The sequence below is a fragment of the Parasteatoda tepidariorum genome, chromosome 8, assembly GCF_982258835.1.
Source record: "Parasteatoda tepidariorum strain Cologne lab strain chromosome 8, Ptep-v5.0, whole genome shotgun sequence".
Classification (NCBI taxonomy): Eukaryota; Metazoa; Arthropoda; class Arachnida; order Araneae; family Theridiidae; genus Parasteatoda; species Parasteatoda tepidariorum.
The window spans coordinates 52717193-52740507 of NC_141762.1; the positions used below are offsets into that span (position 1 = coordinate 52717193).

General features: G+C 28.6%; 1 protein-coding gene across 4 annotated transcripts in view; it reads right to left on the reverse strand.

The window, feature by feature from the left end:
• The window catches only part of LOC107438874 (uncharacterized), a 74310-nt gene that overhangs the window by 19805 nt on the left and 31190 nt on the right, over positions 1–23315 (reverse strand). For 2 of the 4 annotated variants that reach the window (XM_087150322.1, XM_087150323.1), the window contains one exon: positions 2382–3792. In XM_087150322.1, coding sequence (XP_087006448.1) covers positions 2382–3792 — 1411 coding nt within the window. Of the gene's footprint in view, positions 1–2381; positions 3793–6329; positions 6422–14374; positions 14603–23315 lie in introns of those variants that run through there. The other 2 variants (XM_087150325.1, XM_087150324.1) reach the window with 2 other exon arrangements.

Here is a 23315-nt window from a genome sequence, read left to right on the forward strand (position 1 = left end):
ATTTAATTTGAAATTATATTTTAAAAATTTTTATGAAATAAAAATTACATTAGACAGAAATTTTGTGTAATTAAAAAAATACACTTATTATTTACACAAAATTTCTGTCTAAAATAAAATCAAAATGGAAGAAAAAATTTAATCACTGCTAATTTAATACAATCATATCAGACATAAATACCAAAAATTTTGTAAAAGTAGGATTTTGTACGAGCTCACGGAAATGTGTAAACAAGTGCTAATGCGCAATACATTTTAACTAGTCAGAAAAATAAACGCGATATCATTAAAAATGTAATTAGCTTTTCTTATATAACTTTAATACGCACTTTTTGAAAATGTAAAGAATATATATATTATATAATGACGTCAGGTTATAGCAATATTTTACCTTTACTGGTTACTTTTGGTTACTTTTACGATTGGTTACTTTTTTATTTGCATTCATTTTCGTTTTATATTCTAATCGCCAAAAAATTAGAGGGGCCTCCGATTGTGAACTATTACTTGTATTTCAAGGTGAAAACAACAAGTTTTCTTTTATGTAAAAAACAAATCAAAAATTCAATTTGTAAAAGTTTTTTTTCTCCAAATAATTCAGATCAAACAATGGGAGCCCTCACGTCAATTTGTATTTAATAAAAGCATAAAATTTCTTATCCAAAATGATTACCTAAATATGAAGAAATATCTACTCAATCATACTTATTTAATAATTGTTCAGTACCATTATAGTTGAGAATTGTTACAGCTGTGAAAAAAAAAGTTTCTATTCGTCCTATTCTTCAAAATAGTACCTAAATATAATCTACTGGACTTCTTATCTCAAAATCCATGCGAGTAACTTCTATAAAATACAATTTTGGAACATAGTTGAAACACCTCATTAACAACCAGACTAACCAGAGTCCTAATACACGATAAAGGGTGTCTTAAAACAGAATGTCCAGATAGAGGGTCTTCTGAAACACATGCAGGGTGCCCTGACGATTTTTATAAAAATTTATGACATCTAAATGGCTTAGGTTAAAAAATAAATTTTGCAGAAAAGTAATGTCATAATTCGTGTTCAGGAATTCCGACTTTATTCCATTTCTTTTAACAGATGTCGCGGTATATAGTGGACGCTTCAATAAAGAATAATTTAAAAATCCCAAATTTCAAAATTTTTAAATATTTTAAGTTATAAAAATCTTATTACACTATTTTTGAAATATCCATCATCAGTCAATATTGTAATCAGGACGCAACTAACACACATTCTTTGTAAAGTGACAAATGAAATGGCTGGGCATTCGTCACTTTATTATTTTGTCAAGTTCAAGGGTTCGAAAATATTCATGTTGTTTATATCTACGGTGGTCAGTTCAGTATATTCGCTTTCTTGTGAAGCTTCCGTTATTCAAAGCAATTAAACAGTTACCACTGTGTTCATATGAAAACTAAAAACTTCAGTATGAACTAGAAAGTTACGGATGACTCGACCAAAAAAAATTTTTTTTAACAAAACGTTGCAACATTTAAATTTTCAAGTTAGATCATCGGGAAACATTTTATTCTGGACATACCCCAGCCTGTGTGTTCAAGAAAATGAACATAACCCGCCAAAAAGCATGTTTTGGAAAATACACAGATAATTAGGACAAAGACAAAATGCCTATTTAAGAAAAGGAACATAGCTCACTGCCAACCTGCATCGTCGCCAATAAATAGCTACAGCTCTCAGAATCTGCCAAAGAAAACAAAGTCTGGAAAAGTGTAAATCGATCAAACCAACTTTATTATTAGACTTCGTAAAAAGATTTAAAAATCTAGCATTAGTATTACTGCTATAAAAACACGCCACGTGATGATCCTTTTTGCTTAAATATGTCTTTAAAACACTCCATCAAATGATAAAGCAACTGATGCGTCTTCAAATGTATATCTTCATTTCAAGACAATTTAAATGTACATCTTCATTTGAAGATTGCGTCTTCAAATTTATTGTCCTTTCAGTGTCAGTAAAGTATTTTATGTCTGTTCTATAATAATGATTGACCGTGCTTAATGGTTCAATAACAATTCTGAAATACAAAATTTCAATGGGAATGGTGTTGTAATATGAATGCAGTGCAGATACTATTAATTGATATAACTGTTAGCTTTTCAGAAAAACAAGGATAAAAAAATATTTTTAAAAGAACTGATAAATTCTAAAAACAACGGAAAAAAAACAATGAAATCTTTCTCTCTCTGAAGGTTTTTTGTGTTATATAGCTATAAGATAAGTATTATGTAGCTGTAATAATTGCAGAGAAATAATTTTCAAGTCTTGGATATACAAACGTATAGATGGTTTTATTCCCTAATAGTTGCATAAAACTAAATGAATGATATACCTGAATTTGTTTTTTCCATGCAGGAACTTCTTGACTAATACCAGCTGAAGATGGCATAGGTGGTGGAGGAGGTGGTGGCGGTGGTGGAGGCGGAGGAGCAGCTAATGGTGGTGGAGGTGGTACAACTTGTGCAGATTGAACAGGAGGAGTCGGCGGAGGAGGTGTCGGTAAATCGGAAGAGGAAGGCCATGCTATACCAGCATTTTCTACTGAAGGCGAAAATGGTGGAGGTGTCGGAAATGAGTCAACTTGTCCGGGGGACCAGGGCTGTGGTTGAGATCCAGATTGTTGTCTAAAAAATGGCTTTGGTGCACCCATTATTTGGGAAGAATTTTGGTTAAAATTTGGTTGTGGACTATAAGAATTTTGGTTAAAATTTGGTTGTGGACTATGGGTAGGACTTGGAGTGTAAGGCTTTGGAGATGGTTGATATTGAACTGATGACTGTCTTTGTAAGCCTGGAGTTGAGTTTTGAACAACGGGCTCATATCGAACAGCATTTTCAGGTATTTTGGGAGATGGTGAGTTTTGATGTGAAAAAAGTCCACCAACAGACCCTTGAGGAGCTGGTTTAAAAGTTTCTGTAGATACCAGAACAGGTGGACTGTTAAACGAACTTTGTCTACTGGTTGGATAAAAATCGGGATTTGATGAAGAATCTTGTCTATACATGACTGGCACTGGTTCGTTAAGATAAGTTTGTTGCGAGGGTGAGTACGGTGAGCTGACCTGCGGTGATGGCTGATTCCACGAACTTTGTCTGGATGGTTGTTGTTGGTAGGGCGAGGAATTTTGATTAGACCAAGAATTTGTTTGATTTGAAACAGGGCTTCGTATTTCAGCTTGATGAGGGACAGAGTTTTGTCTTACATTATAATGAGGTACTGAAGTTTGCCTAGTTGTTTGAAACGAGTTAGGACTTTGTTGAGGTATGAAACAATTACTTCCGTCGTAGCCATTGTTTTGATTCTGGTAATAAGTAGGCGCTGCAGGACTTTGCACTTGAGGAGAAAATTGACTAGAGTTACTTTGATAAGAATTTTGTCTCACTGGCGCCTTAGCTTGACTATTTGTCTGGTTTACAGTCGGAACTATGATTTCTTGAACATATCTTGGAGACGTCACTGATTCTTGGCGAGAAGGGGACTGGTTATGATGCCAAGAAGGTGAAGCATTTGAGGTCACATTTTGAGGTAAGGGATCCTTTTTTGGAGGGCCAAAGGTATGTACATAACCACCTGACGGATCAACTTTTACAGAACCTCGTATAACGTCCTGCTCATTATTATCCACATTTGGTGAAGCTTGAAAAGGTTTCCATGATGGCTGTGGAGCTCCAGGTGTAAATTTAGTTGGAGCAAATGTAGGAGTTGCTGGTGTGACTGGGGACCAATTAGAGCCCTGAGGTCTCCTGAAAGCATAAGTATTATTTGTTAGAATTTTAGATTACCAATTTAAACTTTCTTAGATTGCCAATATGACACTGCTAATAGTTTGACTGAAAGAAAAGTTTATTAAAATATAACAAAATAAAAATCAGTATACCTGTCTATATGGTAATGTGAATTTATTTCGAATTATATAAAAATGAATTAAAATTATGTATTAACCAAACTTATACAAAGGTAATTCTGAAGATCTTTAATGTGGGTAAGGTAGGCACGCAACAGGGAATAGGAGCTTGATATATAGGTTGATGGGCACACACTTAAATGCATAAATTCAAACTAAGCAAGTTAGCTGCTAATTTCACGCTAAATTGGAATGTTACTTATGTGACAATTATGCGCTGGCTCGAAATCAACAGCAAACATGATAAGAGCTTGTAATCTCGATTATAAAGCACACGACCCATGAAATTAATAAACATTGCATGTTATGCATTCAATTCCCTTTTCTGCCTGTTGTCTTTATACAGAAGTAGACTTTTTGGCCTACTTCCTAATTAGAACAAATATTAAGTAACACTTTACTTTATAAACATGCACATAAATACGAGTTTTGGCAGTGTTCTCCCAAAAAATAAAGCCCTACTAGGCAGTATCAAGCAGTAGTCGGAGTAGTAAAATAATAATAAGTAAACAGAAGTTGTAGGAATAAAATGATTTACGTAAGCAACTACACCGTTATACCTTCCAACAGCCCGGAATTTCCACAATTTAAGAAAATATTTTACTTAGTAGTAACAGTAGTAGTTTGTTAATAAATTGGTATTAATGATATCATGTCCAACACTGTGTGTAAATAATTTTAAAAAAATAGGCAGATGGTGATTATTTCAAATTCTGGCAAAAGTTTTATAATAATTCTATTAATGTTGAAACTTTCCGCAACATTACCACAGGAAATAATCTTTTACATCGCGGCACACGTGAGAAGTATACAGAGGTGTATTGTAAAAATGTTTTTGTTATTTACTTTTACGAGAGAAGAAAGATGTAGAATAATTGGACCATTTTTATATTTCAGCAAATAAAAATAAATATTTATAATAAATACTGAGTACATACAGTGTTGAAAAAAATTGCACACTGAAATAACTTTTTCAAATAAACATGAAAAAAATATTGTGGATATCAATTACATTGTATTGTTTCAATTTCAAGATATAAATTTATAATAAAAAAAATTAAATTTCCTGAATTTCTGCAACTTATTAAAATTGAAATTCTTATTTATAATTTAAAACCACAAACGTCAAAAAGAGCCTTTTACTATTCTATTGTTTACAGTTTTGCTTGCTACTGCAACATAAGTTTCAATTTTTGAGAAATTGCTTTCATATTGGTATTTGCATCTAAATGATGTTTCTAAAATAGTTTTGGCGAATTTATTATAGCTTTATGATTGATTTCAACCAGTATTTTTCTCATTTTAGCACTCAAAAATACGAAATATTAAGATCTCTTATTATTATTATCACAGATTATATTTGATAAGCCATCAATCAAATAAATCTGACTCCTGTTATCTATTATCTAGCCTCTGGTTGTCTAATTCATATTTTATTGTTTAGGAAAGAAAAAAAACGGAGTTATAAACAAATCATATGAAAAAATGATATCTTCTTTCACAGTTTTATTCCATTTTAAAAATAAATATTCCGATTAAAAGATATTTTTTAGAATGATATATCAGCAAAATATTTAATATGCAACTTAGAAACGGTGTAGTCTTAAAAATGAGTTACGAATATATTGAATTTTTCGGAAATTTGACAAAATGTAAAGTTTTTTTCATTTTTTGATCAATGAATCCAAACCTAATCTTCTCCTTTTATTTATAGGTAAATTTGTGAAAGAAATAATATTTTTGCTAACTATAATAATTTGTATAACCTCAAATAGTTTGAACAGATTTTTTGAAATTCATTAGTCAATTTAATATCCAATTACTATAGTAATTGGATATTAAATTGACTAATTAAAGTGTATTCAGAAATGTAACTTATTTTACATGATTTTAGATTTCAGGGGAGTCTACACAAATACTAAAAATAGAGTTTCAAAAAATGGAAAATTTCATACAAATTTCGATCTTGTTTTTTTAAAAAATTGCGGCATCATAATAACATTACTCATATCTGCCAGTCCAAACTTCTACTCCTTCCAAAAATGATTTTCCCAATTAGTGAAATAAATAGTGAATAAAATTCAATATAAAGAATAATATTTTTATATTTTAACAGAGATAAAACACACCATCAACCGGCTTTCATATGCATATTTAAGTTATATGTATCAGGGGCAGAAATTATTCTAAATTAACTTCATAAGTACAAGAAAGAAATCGAAAAAGAATGCAATTTGCTATCATTTTATACATAAAAAATAAAATCTTCCCGAATATCCGAAAGAATTTGCAACTGTGATTATTACTATTACATAGAACAAATATTTAAACTATTTATAATTAAGTTAAATAATTAGACTAGAATAACAACATTACCTAAAAGTGTTCAAATCAGTGGATTTCAATTTCATCGTGTATCTCACTTGCCCCAAACGGAAGAATACCAGATTAACATTCTCTCTGAATACCACAAGGGGGAAAAATATTTTTTTAAAGAATTGTTAGAGTATTGCGATGACGGAAGTGACGTCATTTCAAGCGAATTTGTAACCCTGCTACGGAATGAACCATCAGATGACATAATTGTTTAGGTTTCTATCACGTAGTCAAACAGCAAGATAAGGTTCCATAAGAAGTCAATGTACTGCGAGACTGGCATTTAATAGGCTATTAGGTTGAACAAGTCTTTTATTTATTTGATTATTGGAAGTAGTAAAATAATTCCGAAAATGAACAGTAAGTAAGGAGAAAAAATTTAAAACGGGATTTCATAATTAATTGTTAGTATATGTAATGATTTTTTTTATTCCTTATTGTAATTATTTTTTTTTAAATTTAAATTATCAAATTTCGAGAAAGGAAGATCCAAACTATCAAATGTTTCAACCTAGAGAACAGAATTTCGAGTAACTGATCAATTAATTTTTGTTTTTTAAATAGAGGTTTTGTCTAAATCTATATATATAAATGAATGTGTCCTTTGTAGACTCCTAAACCATCTAACCGAAATCGATAAATTTTGGCATACAGATAGTTTGATGCACGATGAAGGTCACTGTCGACATTAGAACTGTCTCAACATTATATATTCTTTGATTCCAGTGGGGTGCGCGAAAAACTATATGGAATTTTCGGATTGGTTAAAAGCTAATCATTGTTTTAAATTTAACAATGGCCGATTCAATTTTTCACATATTTTATAGATAAGATCAGAGATAATTGCTAGCTTATAGCTGTATTTGATAAAATAAAAAATAGTTCATTCCACGTCTTTAAATATCTAATTATTTTAAAATCGTTGTGTCAGATAAATTCAATGACATTACGTAGGTAGCAAGCATGGTCTACGCCACCAAATTTATACTTATAAAGTTATCTGATACCAACATGGCTCTCATATATATTAATTTAAATAAAATAAGCTATGTGTTAAAAAGCAAAGTTAACGGAAAAAAGGTCAATGGGCAGTTCGTAAAATGGTAAAAGTAATGGGAAAACCGTATGGTTGGAGCAGTGTTTCCCAAAGTGTGGTACGCGTACCCCCAGGGGTACGGGAACAGTTTTCCGGGGTACGCGTTATTATGCAAAATATCTTGCAACAAACGAAAATTTCAAAAAAAAAATTATAGAAAAACAAAACTAGCCATGAAAATTTACTATTAGGTATTTTTCTATTGGCTATTTTTTTGCAGAGTTAACAGTTAATAATTAGTGGTGTCAACAGCCAGTTGTGATTTGTAACTTTTGTGCAATTTTTTTATTGCAAAAAATACATTCAGTTTTTTATTAGTGGTACACAGCGTTACGAAAAATTTAGAAAGGGTACATAAAAGTCATAAGTTTGGGAAACACTGGGTTGGAGGAATGCAAAAGGGGAATGGAAAAATGGGAATAGAAAAAGTAATTGGAAAACCGTAAAAAATCATTAATTACACATGACGCTTAATTAATATGTACTACTGGTATATGGTAATCGATGTGGTTTTGTTAAGAATTCTACAACAGGTTTTTTGTCGTTTCAGAAAATATTTTTTCCTGTGGTAGCAAGGATAGTGTATTAATATTTTAATGAATTAGAATTTTAAAGAAAACTTTTTCCACCACTACTTATAAAATTTTAACAGAAAAGTAAAGGTCAGATAGAGAAATGGCCGTGTTCCAAAATCCTTATTACGTTCAAATAAGAATTCTATTTTAGAAAAAAAGTAGACTTCAGTTGGCTGCCGCTGACTAATGTATTTTCCGAAAAACTTAAATGCTGAAGGGTTATGTAATGAATATCAAATTTACTAATATAGGCATAAAATATTATAGTTATATATTTGGTGATTATTAAAGCTGATCCAATACAAACAGTTTTAATACCGATACCTTGGAAATAAATGTTTTTTCGTCTCCTCGAAAGGGATATTTACCGGAGAAAATTACTTGATGGTGGTAAATTTTTACTATCATGAGTTGGCAGCGAGCAATAGCATCATGCCAAGTGATTCTAAATACATTTAATCTTTATTCCAATGGTATGAATTACAAACAACGACCTTTGTTTACTTCAATAACGTAGAGCCACCGAATATTACAACATATGATATTAAATAAAAAAATGAAATTATTTTAAATATATTAAATGAAACACTTAGAGGAAGAACCAGGTAAGTGACAAAAAATGTAGTATCTGAACTATTTTATTAACAATTGATTTGAAGGAGGATCTAATTTTTATTTGCCTTATTTTATTTACCAGTGTCTAATTTGAAGCGAAAATCACGCAAACATACTAAAAACTACTGTAGATTAGTTATGTTAATATGTTATTTTCTCAGATTCATTAAATTTCCTAAAAATGTTACTTGCCTAGTTCTTCCCTCAAGCTCTTTAATTGTGACAGTATATACCTTTCAGTTTCGAGTATGATTTCGTAGTGTTTCTGAGTACTGATTTATTGACTCTTTACTTTTTTTTATTCTTCTCCAGCAAAGAACAAGTATTCACTAGTATTCAATAAAATAGAAAAATTTATGTATCAACATTAAATTTTAAGTAATTTTGGTCCCTACAGCATCAATGCAAAGATCTGTATAAAAGAACTGATTACATGGTTATGATGGTTTTAAGAGCTGGTAAAATTCTAAAAATATCTATTTTCTTAATTGTTACTTTACAAGATTGCGACTAATCGAGGGAAATTAAAATATCGTTAAAAAGAACAATCTATTTGTATCCTTTCACGGAAAACTAAACTATATTTGAATCTTATGACTTAATAACAATATTACGGTTTGATAAATGCCACAAATTAATGCATGCTACCACAGGAAAAGTAAGAAGGTAGTTTACTAAAACTCATATTTATAAACAGAATTTGGTTATGATAATCCTATGTAAAACGACGTGCAAAGTTAGTAAAATTACTATTTTTGTTACTAGAATGTGAGGATATACAAATACATAAAACTTGTTTTAGGTATCATAGCAAGTTTAAGTTTAGTGTGCACATTAATGCTCATTAAAATATTAAACTATGCTAACGAATAAATAAAATACAAACTGGTCTCGAAAGTATTACGAAACAAACGTGACTGTAAAATATTTCAGATATTTCATAGCTTCTACACAATTAATATTTTTTATTTAGTATAAACTTGAAACAATCTAATAGTACTAAAAAATTTAAATATTTTTTAGATGAGACTTTTTTTTTACTCTGGCATATAGCCACATTCATAGTAGTTGCATAATTTTAAAAGATGTATCCAATTAAAAGTCGTTATTCTCATTTGTTTATTCAACTCTTTGGGCAAAGATCAAAACCTATATTTAGTTCAAACGGAATGCGAATCTCCTAAAATTAACATATAACTTTGACGGATATGCTGTTCACCCTAGGAACAAAAATATTTGAATTATTAGGTGTGAAGAACAGCAATGAACGATGGTATTTTTTTAACAAAGTTAATTTTTATACTTTGTAGAATTTCTATATTGCTTATTGAACTATTGATCCTTGCTTGTTTATACAAAGAAAAATAAAGAAATAAAAGTACTTGAATTATTTATAGCAGAAATAAACATTTCTTGGTTTATATTTAGAAAAGCTTATTTATATACTTCTTTCCAGTTTTTACGTATAATATTGCTTTCTCGTGAAAAACACTTAATATTTTTATCTAAAAATTAATAAACGGAACTTTTTTTTCACAGTTTTAAGATTGACTCTACATATCAGTTTTTTAAAATTAAAACTAAGTTTAAAGTTTAATTTAATTAATTTAATTAAAATGTAACTTTTTAAAATTTAAATTAAAGTTGAAATAAATATTTTTTAACCCTTTAACGCAGATGGGACGCTGGTGCCCCTTTTATATATTTTCTGCGCTCTAATTACAGGTAAAAATATATTTTGACATTCATTATTTACGAAAAGCAGTCTAATAGTTACTAAAAAATCTGATAGGTTTTCGGAATTATATTTGTACTAGAATATAAAATCCAAGAAGAGTTGCATAAAAAAAAATTCTTTTCATTCAAAAATTTATCAGGAAGTGATTTTGTAACTTGAAGAAATTTCAATGACGAATAACTGTTTCTCTTAGATCTGAATAACTTCGAATCTGAAAAATTGTTTAGAAGTGAGCTGTGTTGGAAAGGTTTTACCTTTAAAGCGCAGTAGAAGACAACAGTGTTTTATGCTGCATTTCCATAAATCATTGAAATTTTAAATATAATATTTTTTACTTATTTTGATCTAACATAATAAAAAATAATGGAAAAAGTATAAAAATATACGTTGAATAAATGTTCTGCTTCAAAGGGCAGAAGTGCGAAATTACCCTTTTGCATTGTGCATTAATGTATTGTTCTTTTGGTTTAGATTATTCTTTTTTGTATTATTCTATTGGTTTATAATCTGGTTTAAAGTTATTTTTCACATCACTACAAGTAAATCATTCAAAAGTTTAGGTGAAACGCCACTTTGTACCTGCTACCTCTGGGTGACGCTATTAAATGATTGGCAAAATCACCAAAAATTCTAAAATCTTGAGTTTTTAGTTGTGTACCAACCATGCTATGAATATTTTCCAAACGGCGTAGTAGCTGACAGCCCTGTGAATTGATTCTTGGCGAACATTACCAAGAATACATTTGATGAAAAAGGTCCGTTGTTGAACTTGAGTCATTTTTAAAAAAGATTAATGTAAAACACTAATTACTTTTTAATGATGTATACATCTTTATGCGAAGTTCAATTGAGTTTAATAATCTAAGTTTGTTTTTTATTCGAACTAGACAGTTTTTAAAAAAATACCCGAAAATAAGGCTATTATATGACAAATGTTGCTTTAAAATTAAAATACTAGCATCCAAATTTATTTCGTAAACCTACGTTCGGACTATTGTCGAAAAAACGTAAAACTTAGTAGTAATGCAAAAAGCACCTTTTTAAAAAATTTAGTAAAGACTAGAAAAATTTGATAGACTAAAAATAATTCGACAATCAGCAATTTATAGAGTTCATTACCAATTAATAAGTATCAACAATTGGGCTAATCATTAATATAGAGTCAACAACTACTTAATAAGGACCAAATATTTTTAAAAAAATTTACAATGCTTAGTAATTGTATAAAAAAATTGTAGTGATTTCATTAAAATTGAACTGTAACGTAAGAATAGAAACATAGAGGCTATATTATTCAGTCTTATGTGCCAGTTTTTACGTTATGAGCGACAATGACATGATTTTAGGACTTCCATTTTCTCGTGCTAAGTCCTAACTACTAATTAAGAAATTAAATCAGACACAATAACGTACTTTCTCTAAAAAAAGGCATATAATTTAATTTAAAAATAAAAAAATCTTTAATTACTCCATTAGTATTTATGAAAAATTTTAATTTCAAAAAATATTAACAATTTTAGGTAATAATAAAGGTCTTATCATCAGTGAGATATGGTTTATCATCAGTGAGATAATTTAAATAAATGGTTTATCATCAGTGAGCACTTTCAATCAGTTATATTAACTTGCTTTCGTATATATGAGGGTGAAATCTATAAATTAAGATTTTAAAAGTGGGTAAAATCAATAAAAAATCGATATTTAAATTAATAAAATTTAGGAATTAAATATTACAAAAATTAATATTCAAAAATAAAATACTAACATATCTTTAATTAAAATAATACTTAAATAATTTTATAAACAAAGAAAAAAATGTGTATCACTCAAAAGTTCCCTTCTTTACCATGATTAGCTATTCTAAATATCAACTTCTACAAAAAATTATTTAAAATGAAGAATAACATGTTTTCTATGAAAAAAAAACATGTTAAATTAATCCTTTTTAAAAAGGAAAGAAGCGAAATACGTCCCACTAAAAGTTCTATTCCCAACAGATTTCTCAATTTGAGTAACCTTTTTTTTTTTACCAGGATCCTATTTACCGGTTTCCAGAGACCCTTTTAACCCGTACCTTTTTTACCGTCTACCAAAATTTCAACCATTTTTCGACTCGCTAGAACCCTCAAATTTTCATTTAGGCTTTTCTCGCTTGTTTTCAAGTTTTTATAGTTTCTGATTACTACACGCAGAATTTATCGCGTGTCAAAAGTTCACAGTTAATCTAAATTCCGTGCACTTTCTGACCAGCTAGAATGCCCAAACATTAACTGGAGCAACTTTTCAAGAAGCAGGCAAGTTTTAATTGTTTCCTGAATTGTATAAATGGTATTCATTATCATTTTTGCATCATTACTAAAGAGAATTTATCGTTAAAAAAAATTCCGTACATCTTTGTCTAGCTTAATGTCCATATGTAGCTCTGTACTTTATGACAATTCAAATTATAATACAAAAATAGTTATAAAAGCTAATAGGAGAAAATAAAAATTCTAAAAAATAAGTTTTCAAGTAAGAAGACAAAAATATTCATTTTTATAACATCTTAAGCGAAAAACGTCGTGTGCATCACTTTTGAAATTAACTTTCATCATTGCTCCGAAAAACCACCTTCTACGTCTTTCGAAAGTGATGCGCCCTCCATTATTTGAGTCGCTCAGAAGCCAATGCGGTTAAGTCCAAAACACAGAAATTGAGAAAATTAATGTTTTCTGATACATTAGTTTTTAAAATTCTTGGTTTAATAATTTAATTAGAAAAGTGTATAAAGTCTTTTTTCGAGGTGTAAACTCTGCAAAAAAACAAGATATGTACAGGATGTCTAAATAAAAACGTAAGTATTTATTGAAATAATGACAGCATCTTGAAAATTTTAGGACTTATACCTTTTGGCAGCTGAAAAAGATAAGAAATTTATGTAAAAAAATACATATAAAAAGTGGACTTATTCACAATGGCTTCTGAAATTATTGTACAATATATTCAGAAGCTATTAAAAAAAGGGCTGTCTAACCTAGAAAAAAGTAACCAACGAGTTAATCCTTTAATAACTTAGAAGATTATTATTTATTTCATCAAAATTTCCAAAAATCAGAAAATATCAAAAAATGGACTTAACCGCATTGGCTTCTGAGCGGCTCATTTGTTTTCTGTGTAAAAAAAGTAGAAATATTTTCTTCTTTTTAGTCCACTTGAGAAAACATAATTGTTTAATCTCTTTATTTCATTGCATTAGTTAAGTTTTGCCGTTGTAAATTCAATCTTGCTAATGTAATGATGTAATTAAATCTTTTTCAATTCTAAAATAATAAAACTGGCATTAGTTACTTTATTCGCTTGATGGAGGAAAAAAAATAAACGCTAAATTGTTTTGTTTCCATTTAATAAAAGAAAGAAAAAAACGGTTTTCTCCATTTAATAGATGATAATAATAAAACTTACGATGGTTTTTTTTTCTGTTCGATAAAAAAAATAATTTTCATCGACTTTCTTTTCCGTTCGATAAAAGAAAAAACAGACTTTCAGTGAATTCATTTAACGTTTGATAGGGAAAAAAAAACTTTCAGTGAATTTCTTTTTCTTTTGATGGAATAAAAATAACTTTCAATGATTTCCTTTAAAAGTTTGCAAGAAGAAAAAATAAATTTTAATAGTCTTATTTTCCGTTTGATAAAATAAAAAATAAATTTCAGTGAATTGCTTTTTTGTTTCATAGAAAAAAAGATACCTTTCACTGATTTTCATTTCCGTCTGATAGAAAGAAAAATAACATTTAATGATTTTTTTTTTCGCTTGATAGAAGGAAAAATAACTTTCAATCAATAGCCTTTGTTCCGTTTGACAAGGAAAAGGGTATAAAATTTACATTTTGCATATTTTTGTAGTGTGTTTTAAATTTGTAATAATTTTGTTTAACATTTCTCGCTATAATCTATTTGAAACTAATTTATATCGAGTAGCAGTAAAATAAAGTATCTATATTCATATAAATACATATCACATAATAATAATTAGTACTTACTTCATATCAAAATGTCTATCCATATTGTGTACAGTATGTTAATAATGGATATTAATACACATGAAAACAGACACTTCAAGCACAGCAAAAGAAAATTCTAACCTCCTCCCAGACTTCAGCGTAAAAAGGAAAGAGTCAAAGATGAGTTTGTGGGATATTTTGAGATCGACCACCCCTACCCAACTGTAGTATCCAATAATAGTGGAGGTAAAGTACCTCAAGTAAGACGTTTAAAATATGTTCCACTAGAAAGATGATGTAGATTTCAAGATTTGTAGGTTACAATCTTTCGGTAACTTCAACTGCAAAGTGTAAAAATATTTGTGTAAAAAGTTTCATCGCGGTTTCAAGTGCAATGGGTAGCATTTCAGTTTTTTTTTTATCTTGCATAAACGTACATTTTGAAGTTTCAAATAAAAAAGAATAAACGTTAACTTTGAGAACAGATGAATATACCGCTAGGTAGCCAAGGCAGGCAATAAGGCACAGTTTTAAAATATTTTTACCAATTCTGACAACCGAGAAAAACAATATTAGTATATAAAATATAGCATTATATATAGCTTTCTAGTTTTTCCTCAATATTAATTATTTTTTATTTTTTTATAAGCGGCGATGGATCTTAATTTGCAATTTACGATTATCCACGTTCAAATCCATAACCTTGTAATTTTGAACCTAACCCAGAAGACAAGGGAGCTCCTGTATTAAGCACTGAGACAAACTAACCTTGAGGAAGACTTTTTTATAAAACTAATCCTCATTTGTGTTATATGGAGAGAAGGACCATGAAATCCTCCCACGGTTAGTCCGACGGCGAGGGGGTTCTAACCCATCATCCGTCTACTACCACTGAGGATATTTTATGCCAGCAGTGTGGTCTGTGTGAGCCGGTAAATCAGAACTCGTATCAACCTGTCATCTAATCAGATGCACAGTGCGCAAAATAAAAAACAGACCACCCTGAATAACTTTTGATCTAATGATGGGATTCTCACATTCTAGGACTCAATCTGAATGGTTTGTGGGGTGACTTTAAATACGCTTATCAATTAGTGAAGACGATATTTTATGTTATGAAATCAGACACAAAAATGTACTTTCTCTGAATAAACATTAATTTTTTCAACGGATTCCGATTTCTGGCCCAAACATCATAGGGGTTAGTCGCAATCGGGAAAGTATGGTTCCAATAGTTTGGCTAGCTATTTGGTATTTGGACCAAAGTTTATACCCCTTAGTGTTAATTTTACTTTTTGCGTATTTTACCATATCTCTAGATCTTTTTACTCACATTTATCTCAGAAATTTTTTCTCACATTTATAAAATTCGTTAATTCAAAGATGAATCCATATAAAATATAACTTTTAATAAATATTTTTTTATTATTTTAATTAATAATATTCGAAAAATTTTTGATTAGAAAGGTAAACTGAATTTTTTATCATTTTAAAGAATGCAATTTTGAATTTCAAAACAGAAAATTTGAGCGAAATAGGTCGAATAGACGAGAGAAATCGAATTTTAAAAATATGACTAAATCAAAATTTGATTTCTCACGAACTATTCGACTGATTTTGCTCAAATTTTGTATCTTACCATTTAAATTTTAATTCTTTAAAATGCTGTAAAAATTTGTATACCTTAGAATTTAAATTATTTTCGACTATTAATAAATAAAATAATAACAAATAATAATTAATTAGTATACTGGAGGTCACCACCTCAAACCATTAAGATTGAGTCCTAGAATCTGAAGATCATATTATGAGATCAAAAGTTATTCAAGGTGGTCCGTTTTTTATTTTGCCCTCTGTACATCTGATTAGGTTTCGGTAGTATCAAACAGGAATGACTAAGAGTACAAAAATTTATTTTCTTTGAAAAGAATTCTGATTTATGAACCACAATGAAATAATATTCAGAACGTAATGACAATTTGCGTTCTACGTACCGACTTGTTCCAGTCCTAATACACTTTATAAAATCATTGATAGCCGTTGCCATTGATAACTTTTAAATTTACAGATTGTCTGTTTTCATAAATTGATGAAATATGCCCGTCACAAATGCAGATTTTGGTATGTTCTTCAAACTGCTGTATTCATACGATTCTCAAAAAAATTAAAAAAGTTCTATTAATATTTTAATAAAAAAGTTACGAATTTCTTTTTATTAGCTTTCAATTTAAAGTTAAAAATTAGATACCGTAAATTTCACTTCTAGACATATTTATTTAATAATATAAGGCGTAGTGGCGAATAAGTCTTTGTTAAAATACACTTCATCTTCTTAATTTTATTGCTATATTTTAAATATATATGGATCGTACTGACTCTGAAAAAGAAAGTTTTGCCAAAGATAATAACGAAGGAAGAAAAAAAATAAAGAAAAAAAAGAAAATTAAGAAAAGAAAAACCAATTTCATTTCAAAATAAAGAGGTAAAAATCCTGAAAAAATCTTTTTTCAAGAATAGGGTATAAAGTAATTTTATTAACATTCAATTTAATTATCATTCATTACTGATATCAAAGTATCAATCATTTAACGTCATCAAAGATAGATTAAAACTTGCTCTTCGTAAATTTTTAAGAAGGAAATTTTGCTAATTTTAATCTATTTTGATTGATTTCAAGATGTTTTCGTTCAACTTTTTTTACATTTTTGATATACTGACAATGCATTGAAAGAGTTGCTCTTTGGAGAAAAAAAGATTTAAAAATTAGGGTTACAGCGGAAACCTCTTAAATTAAAAATGTAAAAGTCACTATTATATTTATTTGAACATTTTTTTAAAAGACAAGTTCGAAAGTAAAATGTATTTATTAGAATACTTGTCTTTCATATAAGAATTTAGAAGCAATGAAAATAAATATTTGCCTTGATAGGAATTACTAAGTTCAGTAACATTCATCACAAAATTCAAATCTAGTCATTTTTCTTCGAACATACGTGGGCATTTTCCTTCTATTCTCACGAATAAATTTATAAAGGACCAAGAAAAGATGTTTTCGGTTAATAAGTATAAGAATTCTTCATTTTTTTTACTTAGTTAATTCGCAAGAAAATACTTTGTTAGAATTTTGAATAGGTCCATCACAATAATCTTTTTAAATTTCAATTCTAAGCAGATATTCATATTGAATAGTTACATTTTCATGAATTTTTCCTTACTTTTATGCTTTTTTATTAGCACTTTTTTCCATTAAATCATTTGAAGTATATGTGAACACATGGTATATAAATGCATAATAATTAGTAAATGGGGTGCTTCGAAACTCTAACAAGATAATAGAATCATTCTCTAAAAAAGCAGAGATTTCTACAACCTGATATTTGAAATACAATTTTTTATTGTTTAAAATGTGTTATTAATTTTAATACAATAGTTGGAATACATTGAACCATTAAAAATAAATAAAAAGGAATAAATTTAGTAAAATTTGAAAATTTCTCGCAGATCTAATTTGAGATGTCTGTACAATTACAATTTAACTTTTAATCTCGTAATTAAGAAGAAATTTTTTTTTTCATAATCTCAATAAATAATATTTTTGATTGATTCAGTATTTTAAATGCAGGGCTCAAAACAAAAGACTCTATTATAATCTCTTAATTGCAAATAAATGCTTATCCCATAGGAGTTTGTCTCGGCTTTGGACAGAAAAAAAAAGTAATAAAATCATCCAGTCAACAGAGAATACGTTTTTCACCGTTCATGAGAAATTTCCTCCAAGAGATATTATAAAAAGAGCTACGAAGAATGGAGTTTACTTTGTGCTTAACTATATTTATTTAGGTAAATGCAGAGATCAACATGTCACCTTTGTAAACATGACATAACATACAGATAATTCGGCGAATTAATTAGGTAAATCAATGTATCCAAAGGTTTAAGTAATCATAGAATTGCTTACAAGAATTGAGTTCATAAAACATAGTGTAAGATATAACGTTCGTTAACGTTCGTTATCTTACACTAACGTTATAACGTTAGTGTAAGATATAATATTCTATTAAAGCTAAACATAAATTGACTGCCATTTAAATTTTAATATTTATTAGGAGACTACTGGTGGTAGTAGAGGAGATTGCTTTTCAACGCTTGTTTTTTCTAAAATGATCAAATACTCCCTGAATTTTCCGTCATATTAATTTAAATTAAGAAAATTCAGACTACATCGAGAAAAAGAGTAAAACTAAGATGCAATGTTTCATTGCTACTGAAAGTTTCTCATTTAAAAAAAATCATATGAAATTTCTTGTTTGTGTGTAAATAAAATAATTTAAGCAGTTTTGCCAAACCGTCTTATACATGCCAACATTTACACTCTTTAAAGAAATTTTTTTACCTACTGATGCAGATATTTTCAAACTGCCCTTTTTATTCTTTACAATTTAATGTTATTATATAATACCTTGGCATGAATATTGATTCCACTTTAAAATTGAAAACATACGTCAATCAAATTTCTAAAAATACGCTAATAAATTACGCTAGAAATACTAACAAACCTAATTATAAATCCTTAAATTTTCAATGCCTTTTTCCGAATAATTTTATACCTTTTTCAAAATGAATCATCTTGTGAATTATAAGAAAAAAAGTATTTCCGGTAAACACCCAACTAAAATTTTGGAATTTGAAATTTACCGAAATTATTTTCTTTATTTAACTCCGAAATTATACAATAATTTGCCATTTGAATAGCATTCAACAACCATCATCATCTATATATATATTTCTCTTACACGGCGTCAAAAAAAAGCCTCATTACAACTCCCCGAATGGCAACGTTAGAAAATCGACCAATGATTGCAGCTAAAAATGTCACATGCCAAATCTAGATGAGGTGGCTTAACATATAGCGCTTTTAAAAACGGAAACTAATATAACAATTCAGCTGCAGCAATCTCATACTATTAAGCTAGGCAGCAGTGAGTAGTCTTTGTCGATAGATCTCTATTTTAGTATTTTGTCGAAAGCTCTTTTTTTCACGAATTTATATATTACGAATTTATTTGCCGATTTTTGATTTATATCACGAATTTTTCATATTTAAATTTTTTATTAATTTGTTTATGAACTTTATTATTTATTATAATCAAGTTTTCACTTGAACATAGATTTTTTAAGTACAAATTTATTATAATCTACACGCATACGCTTTTAACACTTCAGAATTTTCGATTTTCTTCCTTACTTGTATGTAACTATCTGTGCATTAAATTTTTAACCTGAAGTATAATTTTTTTGTTTTTGTTTCTGTATCATTTTTGTAAATGTTTTTGCAGTCACATTTTACGTAACTGCATAACGATGCAGTGACTCTAATCACTGATTCGAATCAGTGATTCAAATCACAAAAATGAACTGATTCTATCACTTTGATGATTCATTTTGTTCGTCTCTAATTTTCTGTTATTCTAAAAGCTTTAACCTCAGTAAGGTCAAGAAAATCTATCTAAAAACGACTAAGTAAAATTTTTGAACTGTTTTACAGTTGTTTAAAACATTTTAGTATTAGTGAGACAGGAAAGTAATGTCTTTTCGATGCATTAAATATTCGTTAAGTCTTAAAAACCAATTCATTTTTTTCGATCCATTTCGATTCATTTTCGATCCGGCATTGAAAGGTTGTTTCTAACGAGGACAAATACAGTGATTAAAAATAAAATCTTGATGACAAATATCAAATGCACCGAAACGACATTACTTTCCGGTCCTCCTAATATCTCCTAAAATCCTCTTATAAAATAACTTCTCATCTACTCAAATCCTCTTATAAAATAACTTCTCATCTACTCAAATCCTCTTATAAAATAACTTCTCATCTACTCATGTTTAAGGTTTCTTTTTATTTGTTTCATTCATCCAGAATTGAAATTTTCTGGAAATAAATATGTCACTAAATGAATTTAAAAAGATTTAAAATTTGAACATTTTTACAAATAAAAATAAATAAAATTTGAGCAAAGGAAAGTACGTTTAATTTTCCAGTACAAGAAAAGATTCTATACATAGAAACCTCTCGTATGATATTTTCAAGGAAACAAAAAAGGGACGGTTAGCAAAGAATATTATTTTTGGATCCCTTGGTCGACTCGAAGGCAATGACGTCATATAAGTCACATGACCCGCGTAGGAGGTGTGGTGCAACGTGAAACATTAAAATAATGCAAAAATTTTGAACTGAGAAAACCTGTCACTGATGACATCTAAAAAAGCTGCCCTTGGATTTTGTCCAGATATTGAATTTAAATAGCTTAGTTTAATTTGCTAAGATCTCTTAAACTAGTTTTGCATACGTTTGATTTGTAGCCAAATATTGACACTAATGTAGGTAAATGAATGTTTTTCATTCATTATCAAATCGAATCATCCAACCTAAGATATATATTTAAAAACAAATTCACGCCGAGTGATAGAAAAGAATAACTTTTCCAGGCATTTAAATTACGGAAGAGATATTTGTGAATTTGATTTTTTTAAAAATATTTTCACAAAGTACAGTGCGCAAAATAAAAAACGGACCACCCTGAATAACTTTTGATCTAATGATTGGATAATGTCACGATTTAGGACTCATTCTCAAAGGTTCAAAGAGGAAACCTCAAAAATGCTAATTAATTGCTACGGACGATATTTTAAGTTACGATATTTTGTGTTATCGAATTTTAAAAAATTCGTATTTTTTAAATTCTGTTTCTATGGTATTATTTGATCTACTTCGTTCAAATTTTGTATTTTGCCATTTAAAATTATATTCTTTGAAATGATGTAAAAAATTGTATATTTTACTATTCAAGAATTTTTCGACTGTTATTAAATAACAAAAATGAATATTTTCTAAAAGTTATATTTTGTATGGAATTAATTTTCTTTGGATAAACCAGTTTTGCAATTGTGTTCAATTTTTTTTTTAATTCTCTTAAAAAGTTCTTGAGATATGGTAAAATACGGAAAAAGCGAAATTAACATTAAGAGTTCCAAATTTGGGATTGCTCTCCTGACCAAATAATTGGGACTATATTTCCCAGATTGCAGCTACTCCCTAAATTTTGGGAGTCAAATTTCCGAATTCATCCAAAAAAACACATTTTTATTCAGAGAAAATACGTTTTTGTGTCTGATTTCGTAATTTAAAATATCGTCTGCATAAATTATGTAGCATATTTGAGGTCACCTCTTCGAACCATTAAGATTGAATCCTAAAACATGAAGATCCGATCATTAGATCAAAAGTTATTTGGGGTGGTCCATTTTTTATTTTACGCACCGTACGTAATTGATGTCTCACTAAAAATGAATGATTTATTTTTAGGAATTTTTAATTATTTTTAATATTTAATAATTGTCATATGTATTTGAAAGATTTATTTCAAATTTCACGTTTTTGTCACTTAAAAACAGATAATTTGAGATATATATATATATATATATATATATATATATATATATATATATATATATATATATATATATATATATATATATATATATATATATATATATATATATATATATATATATAAAATCATTATTTGTTATCATTGTTATAAGCACGACATTTTACAAGTAACAATTTAATTTTATTAATAGTTTACAATGGGGGGTCCCTTTTATTTTTAGCGAATTGAATACAAGCCACAATAATTGAAAATAAACCAAGAACCAATCGCATAACGGTAAACAAAAGTTGAGATAACCCGAAGGTGACGTCATTGAAAGCAACGAACAACATGGTCATGAGAGATTAAAAGCGAACTGCTTGTGAACAAACGAATTGTTTCGTTTCTTGTTTTAAATGTGGTTATTAGTTTACGCATGAAATATAATGATTTGAAGTTAAAGTAACTTTAAATAATAATAATGCTTAATAAATTAAAGCAAAAGAGATGTTTTTTTTTTACAAGATAGGTTTGAAGTTATCAATTTTTTTAAAAACTATGGTAAGCTTTCATAAGATGAGCTGACAGCACCATTTATAAAAATTTAATGAAATTTTTATAAATTAAAAGTTTCAAGTACATATTTTTAGAACTTAGTTTTCAAAAAAGTACCACCAGCCACACAATGCTAGACTGAAAAACATCAATATTCAACACCTCTTAGAAGAGAGAAGGCCTCAGCACTGATCAATTTAGTAGTCCGACATAACGAGCATAAAATGCTCAGTGGTGAAAAATAGAAGATGCCATTATGTTTGGACCACTAGAGAATCAAATTTCTTGTTTATGGTAACCCGTGCTGAGGCAATCTCTCTTCTAGAAGGTATTTATTAAATGCACAAGTGTGCTCGTGCATTTTCATCAAGTGTGCTAATTAATAATAAGTTGAATAAGTATAGAATAAGTTATCATTTTTATATCGTTTTTACGAACTCTTACAAATTTTAGTATTTCATAAATTACTATAAGAAAGCGCTGATTTTGCAATGTTTGATAGGTTTCGGGCGAAATAAAAAAAATCGAAAGTAAATGGTTTCATATAAAGTGTTCCATTCATCGCCAAAAATATCACAAAGATTTTCTGTAGATTTCAAACGATTTTTTTATCTTAATTTTGATTGGACAGTTTTTATTAACTAGGATTAAAAAAGCTAAGAGGTAAAAGTTGTTCAAAATATTGCAATCAAAATTTTTTAAAGATTCTTAGCAATTTTTTTCGGGCCTAAATTTTAACGTCACATACATTATTAGCGATAACTGATTAAAGAACTATGAAGTTGAAAGGAAATTTTTTCTAAATAACACATTGAAATTTAAATAATTCAGAGATTTCAAACGATATTTTTCGCACCAAGTTGTAATTGAACATTCTCATTAAAAAATAACTGATAGAAGAACTAAGAGTTAAAAGAGAAATTGTACTCAATTAAACTGTAATCGAAATTTTTACAGATATCAAGCAATTTGTTTTCGAACATAATTTTTAT